Here is a 27,657-nt window from a genome sequence, read left to right on the forward strand (position 1 = left end):
CAGTACAACTTTTCCTGCACCTCTTCTGGTTGGATAACCAGAGCTGCAACCAGTTTCCTCAAATCTTGATAAGTTCTGAAATCATCGGGGGAAGGAAAGAAGGGTGGGGAAAGCGGAAAAAGATTTAGACTCAGAGGGTATGTCTAGACTGAATCCCTCTGTTGGCAGAGGGATGCAGACTAGGCAGGTCGACATTGCAAACGAGGCAGGGATTTAAATATCTGGCACCTAATTTGCATGAAAATGGTTGCAGCGTTTTGCTGACTCGGCACTTTGTCGGCAAAAAGCGGCAGTCTAGAGGGGGATCTGTCGAGAAAGAAAGCCTTTTTCGACAGATCCCTTATGCCTCCTGCAAGCAGGTTTACAGGATCTGTCGAAAAAGGCTTTCTTTCTCGACAGATCCCCCTCTAGACTGCCGCTTTTTGCCAACAAAGTGCTGAGTCAGCAAAACGCTGCAGCCATTTTTATGTAAATTAGGTCCCGGATATTTAAATCCCTGCCTCGTTTGCAATGTCGATCTGTCTAATCTGCATCCCTCTGCCAACAGAGGGATGCAGTCTAGACATACCCCCACACTACCACATCACCAGGCAGTGAAGAGGTAGCTATGGGTTGTTAAGAAAGTCCCGCCTCTAATTCCTACACAGGAGAAGTCTGCCATGTGCTTCTCTCTGCATGATAGTAGCCCCAGTCCTGGGGAAGGGATACAGTGACTTTGCTGCAGACGCTACCAGAACCTATCCAATGTAGTGGGGTGAGAAAAAAAAGAGGCTCTAGAACATGCGGTCCAAAAGGACCACTGATATGGAAGCTGCACCCAGAGATGTGCAGGCCATTAGGTATTAGAGGACTGCGACTGCATCTGGTACCCCAGTGGCCAGGCGTTCCATCTCTGAGTCTGCTTCCTCAGACCATGCTTACTTATTCAGACTTTTCATGGCAGGGTGCAGGGATGAAAGAAGGGAGAGAAGGAAGCAAAAGGAAACAGAAGATAAAAGGTTTTATTTTTTACTTAATCACATGTCCTGGATTACTACATTCTCAGAAGCCATTTTTAGAAATCTTGTGATTCTGCATCTCATCATTGAGATATATTACAAAAGGATGTAAGAACAGCCACTCGGGGTCGGGCCAACATCCTGATTTCTGGCAGTGACTGGTGTCAGAAGACTTCAGAGTGAATGAACAGAATCCAGCAATTATCAAGTGATCCATTCCATGTCATCCAGTCTCACCTTCCAATAGGTGGTGACTGAGGGATACTTGGGAGCATGAAGTCGCACCCCTGACCACATTGGTTAATAACTATTGACAGACCTACACTCCATGAATGTATCTAATTCTTTTTGAGCCCATTTTTGCTTTTGAACTTCACATCAAATGGCAGTGAACACCACAGGCTGACTATGCAATATTTGAAGAACCAACTTTTTCTTGTTTTACATCTGCTGCCTATAGTTCTCAGCGGGTGATGCCTAGTTCTTGCAGAGTAAATAACACTTCTCACAAGGTGTGAGCATATTATGGATTTATATAGTGGCATCATGATATTTGTTTTATTACCTTCCCTTAGTTAATGGTTCCTAGTATTGTGTTGGCTTTTTGGATTGCCACTGTACACTGAACAGCCTTTTGCAGCGAAATATACACGATGACTACGCAATTTCTTAGCTGAGTGGTAACAGTTAATTTAATTTGCAGACAGAAATGAAGGCACAGCATCTTTACACTAGATGTTAGATATCGATTAACATCAATTTTTAGTGGTTACCTGATTATTTGATAGTCCCCGAGGGCAGGGCCAGCAGCCAATGAGCTCCCAGCCTCACTCCTGGAGAGCCTCCTGCCACCCTGCACTGTGGCCTCTGTATCAGAGGCAGCAGTGTGGGGTGGCAGCAGTCTCTGTCTTTGGGGGCTGTGCTTCCCGCAGACAGAGGCTGCACCAGCATCCCACAGAGCAGCCTCTGACCGTGGAGATCCTGGGCCTGCCATGGACAGGAGCTGATCCATGACAGCCTCCTGTGGTGTCAGGGGGAGGAGACGGCTCTGTGGAGCCAGTGCTCGTGGGGAGCTAGCTTTTAAGTCTGCTCCCCTGAGCACCGGCTCCTGCCTGCCCTGGCCTGCCCTGGGGGTGGTGGGAAGCTCCATGGAGCCTGTACTCATAGACAGCTGGGTTAAAAGCCAGGTCCTCATGTGTAGACTCCTGACTGCACCCACCCTGCGTTGTTGCCTATCAGAGGCAACAGCCTGGGGCAGGGCAGATGGCTCTGTGGGATCTGCTGCTTGTGGGGAGCCAGCTTAAAAGCCAGCTCTGCACAGGCACTATCTCCCACCTCCTCCATCCCCCTGCTGCCTCAGACAAAGGCTATGTCTAGACTGCAGGCTCTTTCGAAAGAGCCTCTTTCGAAAGAGAGCGTCTAGACTGCACGGAGAAATTTCGAAAAAGCGGCTTGCTTTTTCGAAAGAAAGCATCCAGTGAGTCTGGATGCTCTCTTTTGAAGAAGCCCTATTTACATTGAAGAACGCCTTCTTTCGAAGAGGAACTTTCGAAAGAAGGAGTTCTTCCTCGTGAAATGAGGTTTACCGCCATCGAAAGAAAAGCTGAGTTCTTTCGAATTAATTTCGAAAGAACATGGCTTGAGTCTGGACGCAGGGGAAGTTTTTTCGAAAAAACCCCTGAGTCTGGACACAGCCAAAGAGACAGCAAGGCGGGGGGGGGGGGTGCATGTAGTCAACAGGATTAATTGATAAGCCCAGGCTTATTGGTTCATCATGTAGTCAACTACATGTTGACAGCCCTACTTTACACCATGGAACATGGTCACAGAGGAGCCTTTGATACAGGTTATCTAGATAACAGTTTGGTGCGTGTTGCAGGGAGGGAGTATAATATTGCAAAGGCCGTTACTTAAAAATGTACAGTTAAACCACAGCACAATAATTTTCCAATTGTACTTTTGACCAAGGAAAAATGAGCAAACGAATAGCAGCCATTGCTATTAGTGAGGCAGTGACCATACTAGACTCTTAGTCATTCCCTTCTCCCTTAAAAGCACTTTAAAGACATAACAATGCGTTTCTGAATATTCTCCGGCCTAGGTTTCCTCTTCCATTTTGTTTCAATTAGCTACTGTTTCAGGACTTTGTGTCGGTTAAATGATGCCTTTGTGTCCCACGTGGGAATATCAGTTCATGGTGTTTGCCATGCATACTATGCATAAAGGGTCAGAGTCAACCCTCTTTAAAGCCAGTGAATATGTTGCCATTTCTCAGTTCAACTGAAGTTGTACCAGGCCTGAAATGAGCTAGAATTCTTCACAAACAATATTTACGTACCAAATATATGGCTGAAGACAGAAATTTAGATAAGATACAGCAAAATTTCGGACGCTATGGCGTGGTAGATTGAAATATGGGTACGTCTACACTAGCCCCCTAGATCGATCTAGGGAGGCTAATGAGGGTGACCGAAATTGCAAATCAAGCCCAGGATTTAAATAACTGCAATGAGGTGTACCAGCTAATTCAATTTAGGGGCTTTAAATCGGAATCCCGTTTCACTGCTGCATGTAGAAGCGGGCAGTTATTTCGGGCTAGTCAATTTCTAAAATGGCGACCGGCCGGGAACATGCAAATCAAGCGCGGGATATTTAAATCCCAGGCTTAATTTGCAATTTCGGTCGCCCTCATTAGCCTCCCTATGATATTAAGAATTTCAGTCCACATGCAAACAGATGTATTAGAACACTTTCTTGCTCAACCCTCATTTGTGAAGCAAGCCATTCTTAACAGACTTGCCCCTTCCTATTATTTCCTGCTTGTGTCAGTCACGCTGTGTTATACTTTATGTTGTCATATTATAAATGTGAAAATGGCATTATTTGAAAACTCAGTCACTCATGAACCACTGAGCTTATAAATAGTGCTAATATTAGAAGCCCTCCTTTATGCTTCATTGATTTTAACAAACAGGATCTGCAGCTGGTATTTATTTCTTTTTTTGTGGATATCCTCCAAGCAGTCTTCTGAAAGCATTCTCCAGCTGCCATTTCCCTTCAATTTAGAAACACACTATTTATAAACAGTTCTACATCAACAGTCCTGGTATAGTACATCCATATTCCGACATACAGACAGACTGTTCACACAGGATCATGTATGTACTGTACTACGGACATTAAAAATCAGTGGCATAGCATCCATTTATAGCTGACTGCTATGGACTACTTTTCTCCCTTCTGACTGAAATGAAAATGATCATTCTTTTTGTGTAGCCATTTTTCTTTCTTGCTGGGAGAAGGAGAGAAGAAACAAGAGTGTTCAAAAAGCGCTCCTGATCCCTCCTTCTCCAAAGCCATTAGACCTTTATAAATTTACTCCATAATGGGAGAAGACTTTGAGCAACAAGTTCAACTGCTTAATCCGTGTCCAGTCAATAGCTACCTCATACTGCATTCCTGGGCCAGCATCAATACGGACGAGTAAAACATCTAAAGTGCAAGTAACAAAAACCTGCCTGTTTACAAAGGAACAAGGTACAAGATCTGCTACCGTTAGTACCAATACAGTCCAATGACAAAAGGATTACCTCGTTACCAACCCCAGATGCAGACATAGTCTGTTCTGAAGGATGCATTATGCTTGCCTGCAGTGATTGAGATAGAGGAGGCAGCCGCTGCTGCGAAATTGCTTGCATGGTCTGAGTGTGGTGGGGAGAGGGAGCATCGCTCTGAATTATCTGCTGGAAGGCAGGCTGGTACATCTGTTGCTGGGAGAGCTGGGATATTGCATGATGTGTTGGCAAGGCTGACACTCCCGGTGGAGCCACAGTAAGTAATGGTATTGTAGCAGCCGACATATTTGGCACTATTGTTTGGCAGGGCAAAACCAAAGAAGCCACGGTAGTATGAGGAAGGTTGACTGTCTGCATGGGTAGGACAGGGGGGTTGGATGCCAGAGGCAGAGCAGGGTTCATGGAAAGGCTTGGTATAATCACAGCTGGAGTGAAATACTGAGAAGGAGCAGGTATGGGGGGTGCATTTGCAGCAGGTAAATCAGAGAGGCCTGGAGGAAGGTTGTCAAGTCCTGCCAGAGGAGTAACTGCAGGAATGACAGGAAGCTGAGGAATCTGAAAAAAATATAATACCACATAAATTGCAAATGTTTTAACTGATGGTACAAATTAGTTTAATCTGCCATCTAACCATTAATTCATTGGTGCCATGCTAATTATATCTATTTATTAGTCATTTCCTTCCATTTCCAGGGGTTTATCAATAGCAGCCCTTTGATAAATTGATTTAATTGAATACACAAGGAGAATTTTAAAGGTATTGGCCATTTTTAACCCAGAAGAATTCACAACCGTTTCAGAAATTATTTAGCAGCCACCAAGCACCCAATAATAAATAATCACCATTCCTATGATTTTGAAACAAATTAAAAATCACACTAGATAGCGCCTTCAAAAGGTGCATGGAAAATGAGTTGAGACAATTTTAATAATTCATATGGCAAATAAGTAGGATAGAAACGTGTTGGAATAGCTTGTATGCACATAAATTCCCAATGACAATAGAGCATAACTACTCTAGGTTTGCCAGTCCGCAGTTGAACATTTTCCTAGAATGCAGTGAACAGAACATGTCTTGAGGACTTCTGACTTCCCAATAGTGATCTCATGCACTATGGCCCTACTCCTGAAAATACTGAAATTTGTGACTATTCCCCTCCACTCACAGGCATTTGCAGGCTTAGCATCTACATTTTAAACTGCTATAATCTCACTATTTCCTTTTTAATGCACACACAAAGGAATTGTGGGTTAAGTTCTCATGAACGTTCTTTTGCGTTGACAACAAAAGTGGATTATAACACAAAAATCTCGAAAAAAAAAGTGTAAATGCTGGATATGCCAGTAATTTTATAGGTAGTCATAGTAAAATAATGTATCAGGTTAAGAAGTAGCAATATGCTGCATTTAAGTCAGTAGAAATTCTTTATAGTAAATGCACGTTTAATCTTCAGAAGAAATTTAGGCAGATACTTGGCTTTTGGAAGTGCAGGGATTTTATTTTGCAGCTGCACAATTTTTTAAGAGCAGAGAGTGAGAATTTTCTTCACTAACTCCCACTATCTGCTTTGGTACAGAGATCAGAAGAATACATCACTGACGCAGCTTGCTCTTCCCCCTCTTATTCCCTTCTATTAAACTGCTTCCTATCTGAAAAACCCTCACCAGCCAATCTACGAAATGGTGCTACAAAGAACTTTACCACTGCAGGCCAAAGAAAAGGTTCCATCGCAGCTACTGCTAATGGAAAGGGGCCAGAAATCTAGAAAGGGAAAGCCATAGGGAGAAGACAGTGGGGTGAATGGTGAAGAAAAGAGCTCAATAACATAAAATAGGCAATTGCTCATGCTCTTAAGCAAGGATGGGGATGAGGGTCCACCACGAAGGGAAAAAACGCAGAATTATAGTTATTGCAATTCAAGGAAGAGCATTAATAGGGTTAACTAGGCAAGACCCAGGATAACTGAAACAGGATGACTTTCTTTTGGCTCACCAAAACGAAAAATTTCCCATAGCCAGGTGAAAACGTGAGGGAGAGTGACATTCACTGATCACTGCCTAGAAAATGTCACTGGAATGGACATGCCTTTACATTTTTAAACACACCCCTGAATGCTCAGGACACTTTACCTGGGAGGATGGGACATGAGGAAGCTGCTGCACAGTGGAAATCTGTAATGGTGTGAGCGGTGTACTGGTAGCTGCCACCTGAGAAGGCTGGGTTTGATACTGGGGCAGCACATGGGCGGCAGGCTGTACTGCACAAACTGGCTGGCTGGCTAGAACCTGCGGTAGAGGAGCTTGCTGTGGCATAGACTGCTGCTAGAGAATAAAAAAATTGCACATTAAGAAAGATTTACTTCACTGGTATTACATTTCCAATTAAAGCTTCATGTCACTCCTATTGAGCAGCACTGGTTTAACAAAAACTGTCACTCCTATTGAGAAGCACTGGTTTAACAACAACAAAAAAGGGGGGGGAGGGGACTGACACTCGCAGCTCAAACATTGCACAAGGGCCTAGATTTAAATCCCATGTAAATAAAACCTACATTACCACAAAAGACATATTCTAGCTGTTTGTATTTTTAATGAATCGTGGAGGCTCTTTAAAGCTTGTCTAAGACAAAATAATCTCTATTTTCCAGCCAGCGCTGTAAAATCTCCCAACTGTGGACCCCACGTATTCCTATATGTAGAGCAAACCAGGGCAATATTTATGTAATAAAGCTACAAAAGCCAGAATCTCAGAAAGTATTTCCTCCCCCCAGGCAGATCTGAAAGTATGCAAAGGCTAGGGAACTGACAGTATTAGCAACTCATGTCTTACATGGACCAGCTCATAGCCCTTTAATAACTTAAAGTGAACTACAAGACAAAGAGCCCCCTGCACGATAATGCTTTTTGTGATTGATGTATAAAGACACTTCAAAACTATTGAAAAAAGTTTATTTTTTAAAAATTTGGGTTCAAAAAAAGAATAGTTTATTGATCCAATCTTCCCAGAAATGAACAGTGATGTCAAATGAATGTGTGACCAGAACTGGCTCTTTCACTGCCTCCAAATGAAGTGATGGCATTCCAATTCATTACAAGTCAATATTCAGCATCACTTCTCTGTTGGGTCAGGAGGTGAGATAGGAAAAATTCAAATCACAAACTCAGATAACATCACATACTGCATTTTCTAGTAACCTTGCCAAGAGGGGAAAGTAAAGACCTTACTTCTCATATAAAAGCAGCACTTTAAAAGATCATTGGAGAATGTTTTAAATAATCATTCAAGGGCAAAACAGGTTTTTCTGTTTTACAATCCTGCTTTAAACATTCAGATAAACTTTTAACAAGTGACAACTCATCTTTATGAGAGCCCTCAACTCTTGCCTGCAGGGACTACACTCTATAGTTGAAAGTTTAGTTATTGTCACAACAGTTTTAGAACTTTTCTTTGGATAGAGAACGTAGACAATGCCATATGAAACACCTCTACCCTTCTTCCCCCATAGTTAGCTTACCCTGCAGCAAATACAAAATAAATCAGAACCTAATTTTGTAACTCTTCACAGACAATAATTTAACAGCAAATGCAACTCAGTGTTCAGCCTCTTGCAGTTCAGCTGAACTCTGCTCAGCTCCTTTAATTAAATTTTACACAAGTACTCTTGTTCAATTGGAGAGCAAAGCAGCAGGTGAGCAAAGAAACTGGCATAAATCTAACATTTCGGCACCTCTCCCAGGAAGTCTCTAGATCTCTCAAGGGGGTCTCTAGTGACACCCCTGGAAACCAAGTTCAGGGTTCACAGATGTTAGGATATTGCTATTTGGGCTTGCCTGTAAAGACCAATATGTTCAGCATTTTGGTATTTTTTTATCACTTAGCTCGTTATAAAGGTGTAAAAACAAAGAATCAAAATCACAGTCTATCCGTATGTGATAGTCTGAGGCTTTTGGCTAAGCTGCAGTGGTATCCATCCATAAACTGGGAAACCTACAATCACAGTCCTGACACATTCCAAATCAGTCATATTGAAATAAGGCAATTCCAGGCTGTTAGAAAGGTGATTGCTTCTAGATAAAGGGAAGACTCAGGCTGATAGCTTTGTCTGGCAAGGGCCCACTTACCAATAGGTGGGGATGTGAAATTTATTGCTTTGTTATTATGCTCTCCACCTCTCTATTGTTTATCTGTATTGTCTCTTCTTTGTTTGTCAGCTGCATAATCAATTTTGTTGGATGTAAGCCAATTAAGGTGGTGGGATATAATTGGTTAGGTAAACACGTTAGGATGGTTAGTTAAGTTTCAGTAAAATGACTGGTTAAGAATAAGGTATACCTCAAAATATTACTGCATACATTGGGGATAAATAAGAAGTAAATGGGGAAAAACAAGCGAACAAGGGAAAAAAGGAAAGGAAACTGGATTCATGCTAGCTGGAAGCTAACTCCAATAAACATCAAATTGTTTGCATCTCTGGCCTTATTCTCTGTTCAGTGAGAAGGACCAGGTGAAATGGGAGGGTGAAGGAATAAGCCCTCCAACAGGGAAGCACTGCTTCGTTGGCCTGCCATACAACTGACCATTTGATTAGAATGATGGTTACCGTTCTATGGCGGACTTAATCATGTTTTCACCTCTAACCATCTGGTCTGGATGTAATTTAAGAGATAATACGCCGAGTGTTAAAACCTTAAAGAAAAAAAAATGAATAGGAACCGTAATGGTTGCTTTTCATCTTTGTTGCTCTTGAGGAATGACAACTCCAGAGCGCTGGATCTTTTTGTGCATTTTCAGTGACAGAATGCTTCAACAAGAGCCCTCACTTCCCTTTTTAAAATATATAAACACAGGAACAGGGATGAACCTGATTAAGATATCAGGTCGGCTTGCCCTTTTTGAAGCAGTTAAGACTGACGCAACTTGATGGCTCCCAAAACACGGGGTGACCAGATGTGTGTTTGGCTACTTGCATCTGGTAGCACAGGTTACAGGGCAAGTTTCAAAGCAACAGGATGATACGTTGAGGCACGAAAGATTCCTTTCACAAGACTTGAGTTAACCTCCTAAAGCTTCCATAACCCATCTCATTTATTTTGAACTATTTACTATAGTTCAAAATGCCCACAGCCTGAGTGCAATAAGAGGAGAACCAAACTCAACTGCATGATAATAATCATAGTATAAAGTCACCTTCTAAATACCTAGAAAGCCACAACATGACAATCATCTTCTCACCTGCTCACACAGCGTCTCAGGCCTAGCCTAACCTTCTTTTGTACTCTCACATACCAGCAAGTTTGCTTTCCAAGCAGAGACATGCACACATGGCCTGTATTTTTTGCATATGAAGGTGCATTATTCTGCGCACTAGTTTCTAGGGCACGGGGATGTGAGTGTACATAAAGAAAAGCCACTCTGAAGATGAGAGAGAGAACTATGGGCGGCGGGGGGCTGGGGAGGGGGTATTGACTGTGCAGTTCATCTTCTAAATCCTCTGAAACGTAAAGCTAATTTGATTTGGATAAATGATGGTTTCTCTCCGCAATTTTACATACTTCTGCTTATGTACCTCTGTAGCAGTGTTGTCTTCAAGTTGTCATTGTCAAGTCCAAGTCAAGTCTCAAGTCACTACAGTTCAAGTCTCAAGTTGAGTCTTGAGTCCCTAAAGTCACTTTCGAGTCAAGTCCCACGTCGAGTCTCAAGTCTTAATTAAAAAAAAATGTCAAGTCACTTTTGTACAAGCCATCAATATTGGCATTTTCGGATAATTTTTTCACCAAGTCAATTTAACAAAATTAGCAAGTCTCAAGTCACAAACAATGAACCTGAGTCGAGTCTCAAGTCGAGTCACCTAGGAGACTTAAGTCAGACTTGAGTTCAAGTCGTAGGACTTGAGTCAACAACTCTGCTCTTTAGCATTTGCTTTGACATGGATGAGTGATTTTCAACCTGGTCTAAATGACTGAGGCACAAATCCCACCGACTTTCGATGAGACTTACTCTCTCAAGTAACTTTAATGTTTTTGAAATTTTCATCCAAACAACTTTTAACATTCTAACCCTATGCACAACAATACACCTTGTATCTCATGTGGCCTGCATCTTGCTCACAATTTAGGTCCTGATTCAGCAAAGAACTTATGCACATGTAAAACATTAATTGCTTTACTGATGTTCAGGCTTAAACAGCAAGCCTTGGGTCTACTCTATCATACTCTGTGCAACCATTATTCCCATAATGTATGTAATTCACATTATGAACTTAGAGAAGGAAATTTCATGCTTTGATTCATCACAAAAAACAAAGATTGACTATATTTTAGTCCCATGCCCCCATCTGTGATGCTAGTATTTGAAATAATAGCTGTATCTCCATGAAAGGAGAAGGAAAAGGAGCTAGAAAATGAAAAAAGACCCTAATCCTGAAGCACCATTTGACACATGGAAACATTTGCAAATTTGGAAGTGTCAGCAGAAAGCTCATGAGGCTAATACAAAGATATCTGCAATTGGAGTTTATCCTAATTCTGTCCAAGAAGCAACAGTATTTTTGGCTAAATGAGAGAACATCTGAAAATTCTGCCCATTAGAAAAAAGGGATATGAAACAATAGTCAAGATATCCTAGTTTTAAACAGGCAGATCAAATAATTATGATGTTTCTTTCAGACTGTTTTCAGAAAGAAGAGAACATTTAATCCAATAAGAAAACTTGAGCTATTCCAGTACTGAATATTACTAAGACTAAAGATATTTTTAGATATGAGAAAAGTAAGGACCAGCTACACCAACTTGTTAGTGTTAGACGTATGGCATATTTTGACAGTCTAAATCAGTGGTCTCCAACCTTTTTATACCCACGATCACTTTTTAAATGTCAGAACAAGCCAAGATCTACCGCCCCATACTTTCCCCAAGACCCCACCCCTTTCTTGAAGCCCCACCCTCTCTATTCTCCTCCTCTCCATCACTTGATATCTCCAGCCCTTATATACTGCTGCTTTTTTCCCCTGATCCTTCTGTAGGAAGAGGTTTATCCAACATTTGGCCTGTCTAGACTGGAACAAATGTCACAGAAACCTCTTCTTTCGGAAGCCCCCTTATTCCTCGTGGAACGAGGGATACAGGGGTTACCGGAAGAGCATGTTTGCTCTTCCACTAAAAAAAGCAGAAGAACAAACGCATCCCTGGATGCGGAAGAGTTTTTTTGGGATATCTCTGGAATCCTGGAAAAACTCCTGCAGTCCAGCCATACCCTCACTGGATTGAGACAGGATATGTGCGCTCTGGGGTGGGAAGGAGGGATTTGGGTGTGGGAAGGGGTGAGAGATGAAAGCTCTGGGAGGAAATCTGGATGCAGGAGGAGGTGAAGAAGGGGACGCTGGCTCGGGGAGGGGACTTCAGGCTGGGGATTGTTGGGATCAGATGGAGGGTTGGGGTACTAAGCAGGCCACAGGCTTGTGGATGTGAGGGTGCAGGAATTTGGGTTGGGGTATGTGCGGGGCTCAGGGCAGGGGGGTCCAGTGTATGATAGGTTCAGTTTTAGGATCAGTGGGGAGTGGTGGTGGTGCAGGAGTGTTATGATGCTGTGGCCAGATGGGGGCTTGGCCCCAATTGGGGGTTTGTTGGCCAGGCTTCATTTTTAAATAAAATACTATATCAAACACAAAAGTTTCTGCAGTGTATGTATTAATGAGAAGGGCAGGGAACCTGTTTTGAGTCAGAGGTCACTGACCCACAGAAAAGTTAGTTGGGGGCCAAACAAGTGAGATGCAAAAAAATAACTCCTCCAAAAACTCTTCATGCCTCACTAATATGGCCCCAACCGTGCTGGTGGGAGCAGGGATCATGGTACTGGGAAAGGGTGCTAGTGGGTGCTGGGGTAGGGGACAGAGTTCTGCGGCAGGGGACAGGGTGCCAGTGGGGGCAGGGACAGGGTGTGGCTGGGGGCAGGGAGTCCCTCCGCACTTGCCTCCTTCCGGGACTCCTCCCCTCTCCCCCACGCAGAAGAGGGAAGCCCTGGCGTGCGCCTCCTCCGGGGATGACTCCTCCCTCCTGCAGAGCAGGGAAGCCCCGGTGCGTGCCTCCTCTGGGGCCTTCTTCCTCACCCCCCCCCCCAGTTCCCAGCACGTCACAGATCTGGGGGAGGGGAGCAGCCAGCGCACTTCCGGAACCCCCAGAAGTGGCACGCAACTGCAGGACTTCCATTCACCCCGCAGGAAGCCAGCACTACCTCCACTGTTGCTGGAAGTAGATAGTGGGGCTTCTTGGGGGTGAGGGAGGGGGCCAGAACACCTTGTGATTGACTGGTCGAGCCCACAGTTGACGGGTTGGTGACCACGGGTCTAAATGGTGAGTTGGAACTGGTGAGACACAAAGACATGTGTTAATAAGGCAATAAGTTCTGCTGCCCTGTGTGCACAGAGAATGGAAGGACACTCCTCCACCCATTCACAGATGCTGCATTTTTGGTAGAATCACAGAAACAGAACAGGTCTTTATTTGTGTTGGCCTGAGATACACTGTCAAAGTTCTGCCTAATGTGCTAAGTGTCCACCCACTAAAGTCACTGATGAGCCAGGGCAAAAAAGTGCAAACACCGATGTAATCATGAATTTTAACATCTTTCTGGATATTAACACTTGTGCTTAGAAGCAAGATTTCAAAACTAACTATGGCCTTGAAATGGTGGTTTAACAGGTTCTCAGTACAGTAGTTCCACTCATTAAGCAGACCTGATCTCTCAGCCATCTTCAAACAGACCTCAGTCAGTAGTTTTGCTAACAAAAAAGATCATTTATAAGAACTGAAATGGAAGAGATGGGATCAGATAGTTTTAGCTTCTCACCTGCTGGCTGGCTAACACAGGCTGAGATGGCCCCATCTGCAATGAAGCACCTGTGATTGGCTGTATTACTGGGAATGTCATTGCTGGCTCTTGGTAATGTTGTGGTCGCTGAGAGACAACAGCAGGTGTAGCCTGAACCACTGGTAGTCCAGGCTGGAAGGAAGGAAAATAAATTTCTTTAAAAGAAGCATCAAAAAAATTGTCTACAGCTGATTTTTAAGAACATGCTTGCCACAAAATATTTAATTCAAAACAAGGAAAGAGAAATGAAAAACACAAGCAAAGGAAGGTAAATTTTACTGTAATCCTTAAAAAAAACAAGGAAAAGAGTGCTTTTCAAGGGGAGAATGAGAAATGCCATAGTTTGGTTTTCTTATTATTGGAAATAGACCTACAACCTAGAGACACATCTACTTGCCCACCAACCCACCCACCCAAAAACTTCAGGTAGGTGAGTAAACTCCAGTTTGTATCTTAAAAACAAACAACAACTTTTATTGCCATGTACTGGAGGCAATGAGATTGTTATAGTATTTTAAGAAAAAAACCTATGTATGATAAATAAAATAAGGTTCTTAATATGCAGTCTCTCAAACTCCAGTTCAAGAAAAAGGATAGGTATGTATAATAAAGAAAGGGCCAATAGACTAACCCTATTTACTAAAAAGGAACACCTCTTGCTGCATGATGCTACATTACCACATCAATGTATTTAGTAATTTCCTACTTAAATCTGTGAGGAAGAATCCACTGTTTAAAAGTCAAGTAAAATCTTAAAAAACAACAAATAGTCTAGTAGCACCTTAAAGACTAACAAAACATGTACAGGCAGTCCCCGACTTACGTCGGATCTGCAGTTATGAAAGGGGTTTGCTGCCCATCTCCCTGGTCTGCTGGAGACCAGCAGACCAGGGAGATGCGGAGTAAAGCCGCGGAGCATGCGGGCAGCAGGACAGCCCAGACACGCCACAGCTGTCCCGCTGCTGGCGTCCTCAGAGGCTTTGCTCCCCGTCTCCCTGGTTTCCTGGTCTCCAGCAGACCAGGGAGATGCGGAGCAAAGCCACAGAGGACCTGGGCGGCAGGACCATGGTGCGTCTCGGTCCCCCGCCCGCGTCTCCCTGGTCTGCTGTGGGGGGGAAGGGGGGAGGGGGCAGCTAGTATCCCCCCCCCCCCGTCCTCCCAGCAGTCCAGGCTTTTCTCCGGACGCCTGGGGCAGAGCAGCTGGGGTGCTGCTGGGTTGCTCCAGTAGCGCCGAGGAGCGGCGCTACTGGAGCAACCCAGCAGCACCCCAGCTGCTCTGCTCCAGGCGTCCCCAAGTCAGCCGCTGCTTAAACTGACCAGCGCTGACTACAGGAAGCCCGAGGCAGAGGTGCTCTGCCCCGGGCTTCCTGGAATCAGCCGCTGATCAGTTTCAGCAGCAGCTGACTTGGGGACGCCTGGGGTTCTTAAGTTGAATCTGTATGTAAGTCGGAACTGGCGTCCAGATTCAGCCTGTTAAAACTGATCAGAGGCTGATTCCAGGAAGCCCGGGGCAGAGCAACTCTGCCTCGGGCTTCCTGTAGTCAGCCGCTGGTCAGTTTCAGCAGCAGCTGACTTGGGGACGTGGGGTTCTTAAGTTGAATCTGTATGTAAGTTGGAACTGGCGTCCAGATTCAGCCTGTTTAAACTGATCAGAGGCTGATTCCAGGAAGCCCGGGGCAGAGCAACTCTGCCTCGGGCTTCCTGTAGTCAGCCGCTGGTCAGTTTCAGCAGCAGCTGAATCTGGACGCCAATTCTGACTTACATACAGATTCAACTTAAGAACAAACCTACAGTCCCCATATCTTGTACGTAACCTGGGGACTGCCTGTAGATGGTATCATGAGCTTTTGTGGGAAAAACCCACTTCTTCAGATGACTGGAGTGGTTCTTTTAAATCAAGTGTTCTTTTAAAGCTTGCAACAGTTTATACCTATGTTAGATGAAAATGCAGTCACAACTAAGTAGATGTGAAAGATCTAGGAAAAACAATAATTGTGACAAAATAAGTGAAATACTTTCTGCTGTTTTACCCTTTGCAACCCCTTACTGAGACTGTACCAATGAAATCAATACACAGAATGTCTGCTCTAAGGCACTTTATTGCATTGCTCAGTTTTTTAAATCTTCTGTAGTGTACTACTACACTCAATGAAAGCTGTTGTTTCTTCATGTGAAAAATATATGAGAAAGATGCAACCAACACAACTACATTCACAGGATAGGTGGTTTCATAGTGGAAGGAGCTTGTTACAGAGGTCCAAGTCGAACAGGATGGTGATTCTATCCATTCATAGGATCATTCAAAAAATACACTTCACTTTCTGTTGCAAGCATTTTGGAAAACAAGAGGGAGAAGAGGGTAAGTGTGACAATTCTGAATCATCTGGGGAAATTCTGGACCAAATAGGAGACACTTGTCATTCTTGGATTTGGTTTTTCTAATTCCATACCAACTAGGAATGAAATGATTCAACCTACCATATCATTGGTGGTATTTTTACTAGCTAGGTTGTTTCCACTGCTCTGCACAGCTGGAGTCACAGGCTTGTTCTCTGTTAGTGACGCTTTGCCAGCGCAAACTTTATGGAAGGGCAGAGGTAGTCCAGGCATGTTGGCTTCACCATAACCGAAGGGCTCAGAATGCAGAACTTTTTCTGTGACTCTTGCAATTCTCATGGGTGTAGAACTGGTCTTTTGGCTAATTATGTGCTGCAGAGATTCACGTAATAAAGGCAGGTCTAAACTGCCGCAAGGCCTGCTTGCTTGAGGAAGAGGCAGAGACACTGATTTTTTTTCTAGTTTGTTACACAGGCAGTGAGGAGTATTTGTAGCACATTTAAGGGGCACTGACTTTTTTGGATCTTCTCCAGAATGAAGCAGATGGGCTAAGCATGCCTGACAACTGTGTTTAATGATCATTAACTCCGTGGTATTTGTAGAGATCTCTAAAGCCGCTAGCTGTGACTTACTTGTTTCCTCTTCTCTATTAGGTGAGATTTTTATGTTTTTCTCTATTCGTTCTGTTGGAAGAGAGGATGTCACATTTGGAGTCAAAGCCACTACTGAATCACTATGGCGACGATAATTGCTCTGAATGCTGTGAATCATGGGTAACGAATATTGGCTAACACAGGGGCAGCGTGCCACTGGAATTTCTGAAGGACACACTAGGCCTATATTGATTCTTTCATTGGAGAGAGCAGAAGGTTTATGTTCGATTGCACACTGTTGTTCTTGCAGTGACAAGTCCATTAATTCTTTCTGGCCAAGGTCATTGTAACATGAACACATGAGTAAGTGTGAGTATCTGTCTGGGTTACCAGTGTTGGGTTTTGGAGCCTCAATAACAGAAGTGCTTCTTCGCCTCTGTGCAACATTATATTTAAGCCAAGGGCTAGAAAGGCATTCAATGGACGCTTCACTTTTAGCACAACAGGAAGAAATATCACACCCAAGAGGCTCTTGAACAGATGAAGGAAAAGTAACAGGTGGCTACATTTACAGCAAACAAAAAACAAAAACGAAAAATAATTCTCAAACGAAAATGCTCATGAGGTTAAGACTAACCATGGAAAAACTATTAAAAACAACTCAGTGACATGAAAGAAAGATGGAGGCTCACTTAACAATGTTTAAATTAAAGTAAAGCAGGAAAGCATTTCCTTGAGCACAGGAAGTACAATTATGAATGAAAGATCTCTAAAGCTGCTAAGCTAAAGCTGGTAGCCAGCACACATTTTTAGGCAAAACTATGAAAACGTCTATTAAATAAATCAGCATTGGTAGAAACAGAGAGAAGAAAAAAGGGTGAAGACACAATATAAGGCTGGTCATTAAACACGGTCTAGTACAGTGGTCTCCAACCTTTCATGGCGGCCGGGTGCCCAGGGGCGGGGCCGCTCACGCGCCCTGGGCCGGCACCACGCATGTGCCGCACGCCCGGAGCAGGAGCCGCCCACGCGCCCTGAGCCCAGTGCCAGCACCACGCATGCGCTGCGTGCCCAGGGCAGGGGCTGCCCATGCGCCATGCGCCCGGGGCGGGGCCAGCCTAGATGTTTCGGCGGACACACATAAATGCCCCGGTGGGCGCCATGGCGCCCGTGGGCACCACGTTGGGGACCAATGGTCTAGTACATTCAACAATGTGGAAATAAAATGAGACTTACTCCTGAAGGCTGCTGGTAGTGACCCAGCTGCTGAAGGCTTTGAGGCAAAGCCTGGCTCTCGCTTAGAGGTGGACTGTAAACCCGTTGAATAGCAGGAGGTATGGAATCAGGCAGAGATGAGTAGATGACACTTTGCTGGCTGCTCTGGGAGTCTGAATAAACTGTGGACCCCTGACCGCTGTCAAATGTGCTGTCAGCTGCAAAAACAATCTTTTTTATTAAGAGCTTAACAAATCAAACAAAACGCTCAAGTAGTGACTTAACGGGGAGGCCTATGTGGGGTTTATGCAAATAGTATTTAAACTGCCCTAGCTATTTCCACCATATAAATAACTCATGACACAAATGCTGTTTTCTAGGAAGGGTTCATCTCTCCTCCCAGAAGCCAGAAGTAAATAGAGTTTCCTATGGATTTTGCATAGAGAAAGGCACATTGAAATACCCTTCAGAGGTCACAACAATGATGAGAAGAACTGCAGACCTTCTATGGGTTCTATAGCCCATAGTTCAGTGGGAGAACACAAATCTCAGCCCCCTGTAGGATGAATTCCTTTGGAGACAAAGCAGTTTTAATGATTATTTTAATTCCCTTTTGATTAGTGGGGTTGCAAATTTCAAATTCAAATAAGTTACAAATTATTGTTTACTGTGTGTTAGCCAATATAACATTTGTAATCAGCTGCACAGTGTCGTGCCACTGGGGTTGAGGGAATACTGACGAAAAAAGAAAAATTAGGGGAAAATGAACAACAGACAAACTATCAGAAAACAAATGCTGGCTTTTGACCACTATATATTAATTGTTGCAAGGCAGTGAGACATTCTTTAAAAACCACTCAAAATTATTAACTTGGTTTTGACTTGCCCTGCAATTTCAGACATTGCTTGCTATTGAAGCACAGCAAAGCTACATAAGAACAGACCCTTTGAAATTACAACTGAATTTGAAACAATTTTAATACATCCTGCTCTTTCCTGGTGGTGGTATTACAAACAGAAAGCACGATAAATAAATAAAACGAAATAATACAGCTTTGTATAAGCAGTCATCTTGATCCAAGTTTTTAATGATTAGGAGCACAATTCACCATTTTGTCAGTGCTAATAATGCTGACAGTTAGCTCAACTAATGTGAAAAATTGCACAACTCTGGGAACTGGGCAAAAACGACATCTTTGCCAAATAGAAATAAGGCTTATAATAGCTTTGCTCAATATTAAAGGCTTGAAAAAAGGCCTTTTCAAATGTACTGAAGCCTGTAAAATATATCTGCACTGTTAACTAGTTTCTTTTTCTATAGCTATTGTGTTTACCCTTGAACTAACCTAGGCAGTAGCCACTCATATATGAAGTTAAATATCCTGAGAAAGTTCCCTCTAAGCTGCGTGCCTGGGGAAAAGGTGTGCTCCTCTGGCTCCAGCAGGGAGCTGCAGCAGCCAGGACAGAGGCCTGCCGCTCTGCTGCTGGGCTGGATTAAGAAAGGGTTTTCAGGGGCTATAGTCCAAGGCCACCTTAGCTCAGGGTCCTGGGCTGCAGGCCGTGAAGCCCCAGTTTTCTCTGGCAGCCCTTCCTGGCAAGGGAGAGGTAGCTCCACCTGCTGCAGTTCCTCCTCCTCACCAGGCTGTGCGAGCGCCAGGGAGTGGTGCCTGCAGGTTAGTGTGGGGTAACACGGAGCCACCTGTTCCCTATCACCATCAAACAAGCGCTGCCCCAGGTAAGATCCCTGCACCCCCAGTCCCTAGCCCAAGCCCCTTCCCACAACCCTGGTTCCCTACTATACCCCACACTTCAACTCTGAGCCCCTCCTCCGCACCCCCCACACCCAAACTCCTGCCCAGACCCACCCCAACCACCTGCCCAGAGCCCACTCCCATACTTCATATCCATTGGTCCCAGCCTGGAGCCCCTTCCTGCACACCAAACATCACATCCCCAGTCCCACCCCAGAGCCCGCTCCTCCAGCCAGGACCCTTTCCCCCTGCAACCTTGAGCCCCCTCCCACACTCCAAACCCCTCAGCCCCACCCTCAGCACAGAATGTCCATGTGTAGAATGAATTTTTTTATGCGCACCAATATAGTGGAGATGTATCTCACATCATCCCTATATTGGTGCACAGAAAAAAAAATTAATTCTGCACATGGACATACAAAATTACACAGTCTCAGGGAAGAGTTAAAAATCTGGAACAACAGTAGACTGTGCCAGACTTGACCTGTAATTGTTTAAAGGATTTTAAATTAAAGGAGAAAGATATGGTAAAATAATCTAAAATCTCTCATGCTCCCCATCCCTCCAACTCCTTCATAGGGCTTGAAATATACATGGGTTTGAATAAAATGGGTGAACTCCATTCAAGTTTTCAGAAACTAACCTCGATTCTGTTTTGAAATAACTAAAACCTACCTTGAATTTTCATCATGACCCCTTTAAAAATCACATGCTGCCTATGGCAACAATGTATGTTTTTATAGAATGCAGAGTTTCGTCTCATTAAACAATCATTCAAGACCGCAAAGGAAGACAAAGTGTAAGTGAACAGAGCTAAAGCAGAAGCTGAGAGTCAGAACTAGATTTTCTTGGCACACCATGTTGTACACAGATATTAAATTATTAATGTCATCTTAGCCTCCCTTTTCTGAATACAACATGAACAGATAGGAAAGTGATTTATAGAGCTTTTAGACTCATTAGCAGTAAGCACGTATCCACCAACATGGGATACAGAATTGCCCCCCCCCCCCCACACACACACAGAGGGTATGTCTACACTACATGCCTCCTTCGACGGAGGCATGTAGATTAGCCATATCGCAAGAGGGAAATGAAGCCGGGATTAAAATAATCGCGGCTTCATTAAATTTAAATGGCTGCCGCCATCTGCCGATCAGCTGTTTGTCGGCAGAGCGCGGGAGTCTGGACGCGATGCCCCGACAAAGAAGCCTTTCTTCATCGACACAGGTACTCCTCGTGAAACGAGGCTTACCTGTGTCGATGAATAAAGGCTTCTTTGTCCGGGCACCGCGTCCAGACTCCCCCGATCCGCCGACAAACAGCTGATCGGCAGATCGCGGCAGCCATTTAAATTTAATGAAGCCGCGATTATTTTAATCCCGGCTTCATTTCCCTCTGCCGATCTGGCTAATCTACATGCCGCCGTCGAAGGAGGCATGTAGTCTAGACACACCCAGAGAGAGAGAGAAAGGAACAATTAAACTCATTTAGCTATTATGTTTAAATAACTTAGTATCTTTTATAAAAAATTCCTCAAAGGAGTCAGCTTATAAGAGTTAAGTACATGGTCAGAAAAAAAATATCAGATCAAATCATCATCTTCTAAAAGTTTTGAAAGTATTATAAATATTCTGTAAAGTTTTGAAAATACTGTAACAGTAAAACAATTGTATACCTTCCAAAGGCTTGCTGTTTTGTGCTGAGCTTGTTGAACTACTATGTTCAAACTCAAAAGCTAACTTACACACAATGCATTAACTATACAATGGGGAGGATTTTGTGTATGTATTTATAAAATACCTGAATGAAGGAATAAGCAAGCAGTCTCTGAGTGCCTAATAATCTTAATTTAAATAAAAAAAATGTTTATAATAAAATTCCAGAGCAACAAAAAAGTAGTGTTGGCTGAACTGTTTTGTAGAAGGACCTATAAATCAGTTTATTCTTTGGGCTATGCCCTTGTCTAAACCATGGGATAATGCACCCTATGGTGGTGTGATTTCTAAAGCACACTAAAGTCTCATGCATTAATTGGTCTGTATTAATACTGCTGGTGCCCACTAAAGGTTTTGAAAATTGCTACATTAACATGTGCTTTGAAACCATCAGTGTGCACCAAGAGGGTCTACCTGTACCAATTAATTTCTATTCATGAGTGTACTTGCGGAATCACTCCCCACCCCCATATGGGACATCACTATTTGATGTAGACAAATCCTTAGTAGAACAAGCAAGAACAGGGTTGCCCCAAACATTTTAGACTGGAAGCTCTAAATTTTCCAATATCGACTAAGTATTGGCGGTCTTCAAGTACACCAACAAAAGTTACAAATCCACTCACAATTCAGAGTGATAAGGGGAGCCTGTCTTATTGACACAATGTGTTCTGAAGGTTGATCTGAGGTGGAGAAAGGGAGACATGGTCTTAAGTTATTTTTGATTACCACGAGACTGAAATTTTTTCCCTAAACCACTGAAGAGAAACCTGAGGCTCAGAAATAGAAAAATGAAAATGGGATAAAGAACTGCCTAGCGGGGTATCTCTTCATCCAGAAACAGCAAAAACAATGGAATTTCTATTTAGAGAAAATCCATGGAAATAAAAACTCCATGGCAGGGGCTTTAAACAGATGTCTTACACTTTTGCCTGGCAATGGACCAGTGAGTGTTGAGAGCCAACACCATCTTGGTTGACAAAGGGTTATTGGTCCACCTTTTCTCCCTATATCCAGGGCCAGCAAGTAAAACAGCAACATAGCCCTGCCTGAAGCTTCTCCAAATGCTGACATTACAAGCTTCTGAGAGATCTCAACTGGCTCCTCAGGTTCTAAAATCTAAAACCAAGGGAAGGGAGCATCTCCTTTTTATGCTCAGGAAGACCACTTGCCGAGTTTTCTGATGAGTGCTTCCACACTGGTCGCACTATTCATCTTCCACCCTTTGGGAAGAGTTCAGCTTATCTTAGTGCCCAAAAGTCACCCAGGAAGGCTCAGTGGGCCTCCTGAGACAGGTTATTAAGAGAGTCAGCAAGGGAGTTTGCAGATCATTCAGAAAATCTTGCACTTCTGTTCTTTGTTAAAAGACTTGAGTTAGTATCTCACTATGTGAGAGGCACTTTTAACTCAGCATGAAGGAAGGCTGCTGGTGAAGCAAACCTATGTCATCCCAGAGCAATGCAAGAAGTCAAGAATTCTTTGAATGGCCTTGAAATGAACTTCACAACTTAATAGCATCATGAAGAATCAGGCATTTTCTTAATGGCAACAAATTGTCAGTATCAAGTAGGGGGCCAGGAGATTTTAGATGTGATCCATTTGACCAAATCACCACTTTTAGCTGCCATTTCCTGTTTCCCTGGCAACCATAATGCACTACTCCCACTGACTGGGGAAATCTTTGATTGCTTCTTTAGGTTTGCAGTATCAGCTCAGCTATCTTCTGTTATGCATCCAGGCACCAGCTTTACAATAGAACAAGCTTTCAGCAGTCATAAGACACATCACTCACCAACTGTGAGAAACAGCCACACCTTTGCTTTCAGAGCAGTTGCTCTTGAATAAACTCTTCTGTGTCACTAACAGAGTGAGAAGCAGAGACAACTGACAAGCTACCCTGGTCACTTTGGTAACTGAATCAAGCCCTGCAACTTTTGAAATTCCTTCAATTGCACAGTGAAGGAAACAACTTTCCTTGATGTTACACGATTTTCACAGCTGTGCCATTCTTGTCAACACCACATCAGAGACCTGAAGAACATTTGTGTTAACACTGCCAGTTTGAGTAGTCAAGTCTCATTGCTTTTTCAAGACATGACATTTACTCCAGAAATAAAAGCCTCAGGTTTAGACATTTGGCATCTAAAAATGTTCTGACAACAGCCAGGACATACTCCCTCCCATGCTGTCAAGTCACATGATGTACCACCATACATTATATATTTGCTAAACTTAAAAAACAACAAATGGTCTGGTAGCACTTTATAGACTAACAAAACATGGTATCATGAGCTTTCGTGGCACAACCCACTTCATCTCAAGAAGTTTATCCTGTACAGACTAATTCGGCTACCCCTTGAAGCTTCCATATATTTGCTATTATTCTGTACTTTTCTTTTTCCTACCGAGTCATCATTTGGACAAACTTAACACTTCACTTTCTACAACACAATCAAACTTTCTGAATCATCCCAAGGCAAACATGAACTGCAAACCCTGAAAGATGTGGGTAATAATGTCATGAGAGGCTCAAGCAGAGGCTTCGAGACATAGTAAATACAGCAACAGCTAAATACCTTGAGTGTTCAAATTCAATGGGTTTTTCTCATTACATTTTGCATGGATATTTTCATTTCATGTGGTACAGAATTTTAAAAGTAGGTGGGCGCTAGTTTGTAAGACCTTAAATTCAAGAGCACAGATTCAATGCTAGTTTGTTAAGATAGTGATAGAAATGTAGCCGTGTTAGTCTGGTGTAGCTGAAACAAAATACAGGACTATGTAGCACTTTAAAGACTAACAAGATGGTTTATTAGATGATGAGCTTTCGTAGGCCAGACCCACTTCCTCAGATCAAATAGTAGAAGAAAATAGTCACAACCATATATACCAAAGGATACAATTAAAAAAAATGAACACACATGAAAAGGACAAATCACATTTCAGAACAGAAGGAGGATGCGGGAAGGAAGGCATTGATTCTTTGGTGAAGTATCTGCTCCCAACTTAAACCTGTCCAACACATTATCAATAAATTACAGCCTATACTGGAACAGGACACTAAACTCGAAGAAGCTCTGGGAGACAGACCCATAGTCTCCTATAGACAACCACCTAACCTCAAGATGATTCTTACCAACAACCACAGGACATACCACACTAATACCAACCCTGGTACTTTCCCTTGCAACAAACCCCGCTGCCAGCTTTGTCCACATATTCACTCTGCTGACACCATTATTGGGCCTAACCAAGTGAGTTATAAGATCAAGAATACATATTCCTGTGCCTCCAGAAATATAATCTATGCTATCATGTGCCGAAAGTGTCCGTCTGCTATGTACATTGGACAAACGTCTCAGACACTTCGCCAAAGAATCAATGCCCACAAAACAGACATTAGACAGGATCACAAAGAAAAAACAGTTGCTTGCCATTTCAACCAGAAAGGACACTGTCTCAATGACCTACTCACCTGCATCCTACTTCAGAAGACATTCAAATCTGCACTTGAAAGGGAATCCTCTGAACTAGCATTCATGCTAAAATTCGACACTCTCCGCGGGGGGCTGAACAAAGACTCCAGCTACCTTACCCATTACAAAGATAGCTTCCCCAATTATTACCTCTAATACTATTAACTCACAGACATCTACCCTTCCCCACCTCTAATATCATTAACTCACAGGCATTCACCTCCTCCCCCACCCCCGCATCCTCCTTCTGTTCTGAAATGTGATTTGTCCTTTTCATGTGTGTTCATTTTTTTTAATTGTATCCTTTGGTATATATGGCTGTGACTATTTTCTTCCACTATTTGATCTGAGGAAGTGGGTCTGGCCCACGAAAGCTCATCATCTAATAAACCATCTTGTTAAGTCTTTAAAGTGCTACATAGTCCTGTATTTTATTTTGTTAAGAGTGTCTCTAGCAGCCTGAATCACAGTCTCTCATGTTCTGCAGTGGTCTATATAGTAAGCTGCTGTCTGGGCTGCTGAGGCTACAACACCACGGTGGCCATAAAGCAATGGTTTTCAAACTAGACGTCACGACCCAGTACCGGGTCGTGGAATATTAGGCACTGGATCTCGTTGCTGCAGGGTGATCAATGATGGTGGTAAGGTAGCTACCTCCCTATCCTGGCACTACAGACTGCGCTATGCCCCAGAAGCAGCCAGCAGTGAGCCTGGTTCCTGAGTGGGGAAGAGTACATAGGGCTTATCACCTTTTTATCTTCCAGATGTTTGCAGATGAGTTCCTTAATTACTTGCTCCATTATATTCCTTGGCACAGAAGTTAAACTGACAGGTCTGTAGTTTCCTGGGTAGTTTTAATTTAACTTTTTACAGATGGGCACTATATTTGCCCTTTTCCTGTCTTCTGAAATCTCTCCCAACTTCCATGATTTTTCAAAGACGATTGCTAAAGGCTCAGATACCTCCTCTATCAGCTCCTGGAGTATTCTGGGATGCATTTCATCAGGTCCTGGTGACTTGAAGACATCTAGCTTTTCTAAGTAATTTTTAACTTGTTCTTTTTTTATTTTAACTTCTAATCCTACGGCAGTGCCACTAGCATTCACTATGTTAAGCATTCCTTCATCATCAGACTTCTTGGTGAAACCAAAACAAAGACGTCATTAAGCACCTTTACAAGTTTCCTGTTATTGTTTCTCCCTCTTCATTGAGCAATGGGCCTGCCCTGTCCTTGTTCCTTTACTGAATGATCTTCTGCAAAACCCTGGATATACTATGCAATCCAAGAGTCTGTGAAGCCCTGAATTGGAAAAATGTAGAAGTGATGTAGAAAATTACTACATCTCTGGTAAAGCTAAAGCATACCAAAGAAGAGGGCTCAACAAGACTACAGAATCCTCAAATTACCCTATAAAAGTGATTTGACATTAATGCAGATATACTGTAGTAGGCTCTTCCTTAAATTATTCCAAGTATTACATCTTCCTAGTTTTACGTTTTCCCTTAATGTAAGCAGACTGTTAGCCCCTTACTAAAACTCAGTGGGAGTTTTTGGTTGGCCAGCTCCTAGTATCAAAGGGGAAGGGTCCATGAGAAATCAGGGCCCTGACACTGACAGACCCCAGGGTCAATGGTAAGAGGCCAACACTCCAGCTCAGCCTGATTGACAGGTTGGACAGATCAATGAGAGAATTAGAAGGCCAGGTCCTGTCCTCCATGTAAGCTGGGATTTTCTGGGTCTCTGTGAGAAAAGGGGAGAGAGCTGAGAAGAGCAGCAGTAAAAGCAAGCTGTGTGGAGAGAAAGACCTGCAGTGTCAGAGCCAGGCACACACAGCCCAAGGAGTGCAAGCTGCGCTGAGGGGCAGACCTGCAGCGACAGAGCCACACACACAGCCCAAGGAGAGCAGACCCTGTGCTGAACAGCAGATCTGCAGTGACCAGAGAGCCAAAGGGGTCAGAGAAGCAACACAAGGAGCTGGAGTCTGGCAAAGCAGCACAGTCTGCAGCTGGGTGTAGTGAGCAGCTGGGACCAACAAAATGGGAAAAAGAGGCTCTGGGCAGGGACACGCCACCAGCCAAGAGGCCCTGCAGGCCAGACTTGGAGAGGGATTGTAACTCCAACTGGGAGAGGGGTCCTTCCACCTAGAGCCTGAGGTCATGTGGTCATTGGCAGAGCAAACGTGTCCAACCTGCAGCCTCCCTGCAGCACAGCCAGGGCCTGAGAAAGAGCCCTGGGACCCATAAGGAACAGACTGTGAACTGTCCTTACACTCTGCAGACTGCTGTTTGTGATGTCCCCATGCTGCAGAGCAGGGCTATGTGTTCTCATTTAACTTTTCTTGTTTTTCCTTATTCTTTTCTTTTTCATCGGTTGTTGTTTAATACATTGTATTTGCTTTGAACTGTATGAAATGATCACTGGGTCAAGAAAGCATCCAGTGTGAAGAGAGCACCCCGGAGTGGGGACACCCTAGCCCCTGCCCCAAGTGACTACAAGGTTGGGGATTAAGCCCCAGAAAACCTGGGCCCAGCCTTGTTGGGATTTTGAGGACTCTGCTACTCAGGAGAGTGGAAGGGGAGCCCTCAGGATCAGGGAGGCCTTTGGGTAAAAGAAGTGGGAGCAGGGACTCAGATCCTTTGGCTGGTCCATTTCACCGGGGTAATATAGAAGCCAGGAAAGTTCCCCACAATAGCAGGACCATTCCCCTGCTTACATTAAGGATAACCATGAAAATAGTTACTAGACTATATAAAAATTTCATTATCATGAGAAAAATGCAGTGACTAAAATTTTTTATATTATGTGTAAAACCAGACATTATTATAAACTATATATTATATGTATATATGTTTTGAACTAGTGTGGCCAGGTGTCTAGTTTTTGACCAGAACGCCTAGTCAAAAAGGAATGGATGTGTTAGTACTGCTGACCAGGCTGCCAAAAGTGCAGCTGGAAGGGCAGTGGGGCTAAAGCAGGCTCCCTGCAGTGGCTGGCACATCCAGCTTCTCGGTATATCTAAGCTTCTATGCTGCTCCCACCCCAAGTGACAGCCCCGCAGCTCCTATTGTTCAGGAACCACGGCCAATGGGAGGTGCAGGGGCAGCACCTGCATTTGAGGGCTGATTTA

General features: G+C 43.6%; 1 protein-coding gene across 15 annotated transcripts in view; it reads right to left on the reverse strand.

Moving 5' to 3' along the window:
* The window catches only part of WNK2 (WNK lysine deficient protein kinase 2), a 198,221-nt gene that overhangs the window by 80,773 nt on the left and 89,791 nt on the right, over nucleotides 1-27,657 (reverse strand). For 8 of the 15 annotated variants that reach the window (XM_075938943.2, XM_075938942.2, XM_075938946.2 and 5 more), the window contains exons 9-12: nucleotides 17,606-17,802; nucleotides 13,419-13,571; nucleotides 6,704-6,895; nucleotides 4,589-5,128 (exon numbers count right to left, since the gene is read on the reverse strand). In XM_075938943.2, the coding sequence (XP_075795058.2) occupies nucleotides 4,589-5,128; nucleotides 6,704-6,895; nucleotides 13,419-13,571; nucleotides 17,606-17,802 (1,082 nt within the window). Of the gene's footprint in view, nucleotides 1-4,588; nucleotides 5,129-6,703; nucleotides 6,896-13,418; nucleotides 13,572-15,917; nucleotides 16,932-17,605; nucleotides 17,803-27,657 lie in introns of all 15 variants that reach the window. The other 7 variants (XM_075938939.2, XM_075938947.2, XM_075938948.2 and 4 more) reach the window with 5 other exon arrangements.

The sequence above is a fragment of the Pelodiscus sinensis genome, chromosome 11 (genome assembly GCF_052426305.1).
Source record: "Pelodiscus sinensis isolate ZL-2025 chromosome 11, ASM5242630v1, whole genome shotgun sequence".
In the NCBI taxonomy this organism is placed as follows: Eukaryota; Metazoa; Chordata; order Testudines; family Trionychidae; genus Pelodiscus; species Pelodiscus sinensis.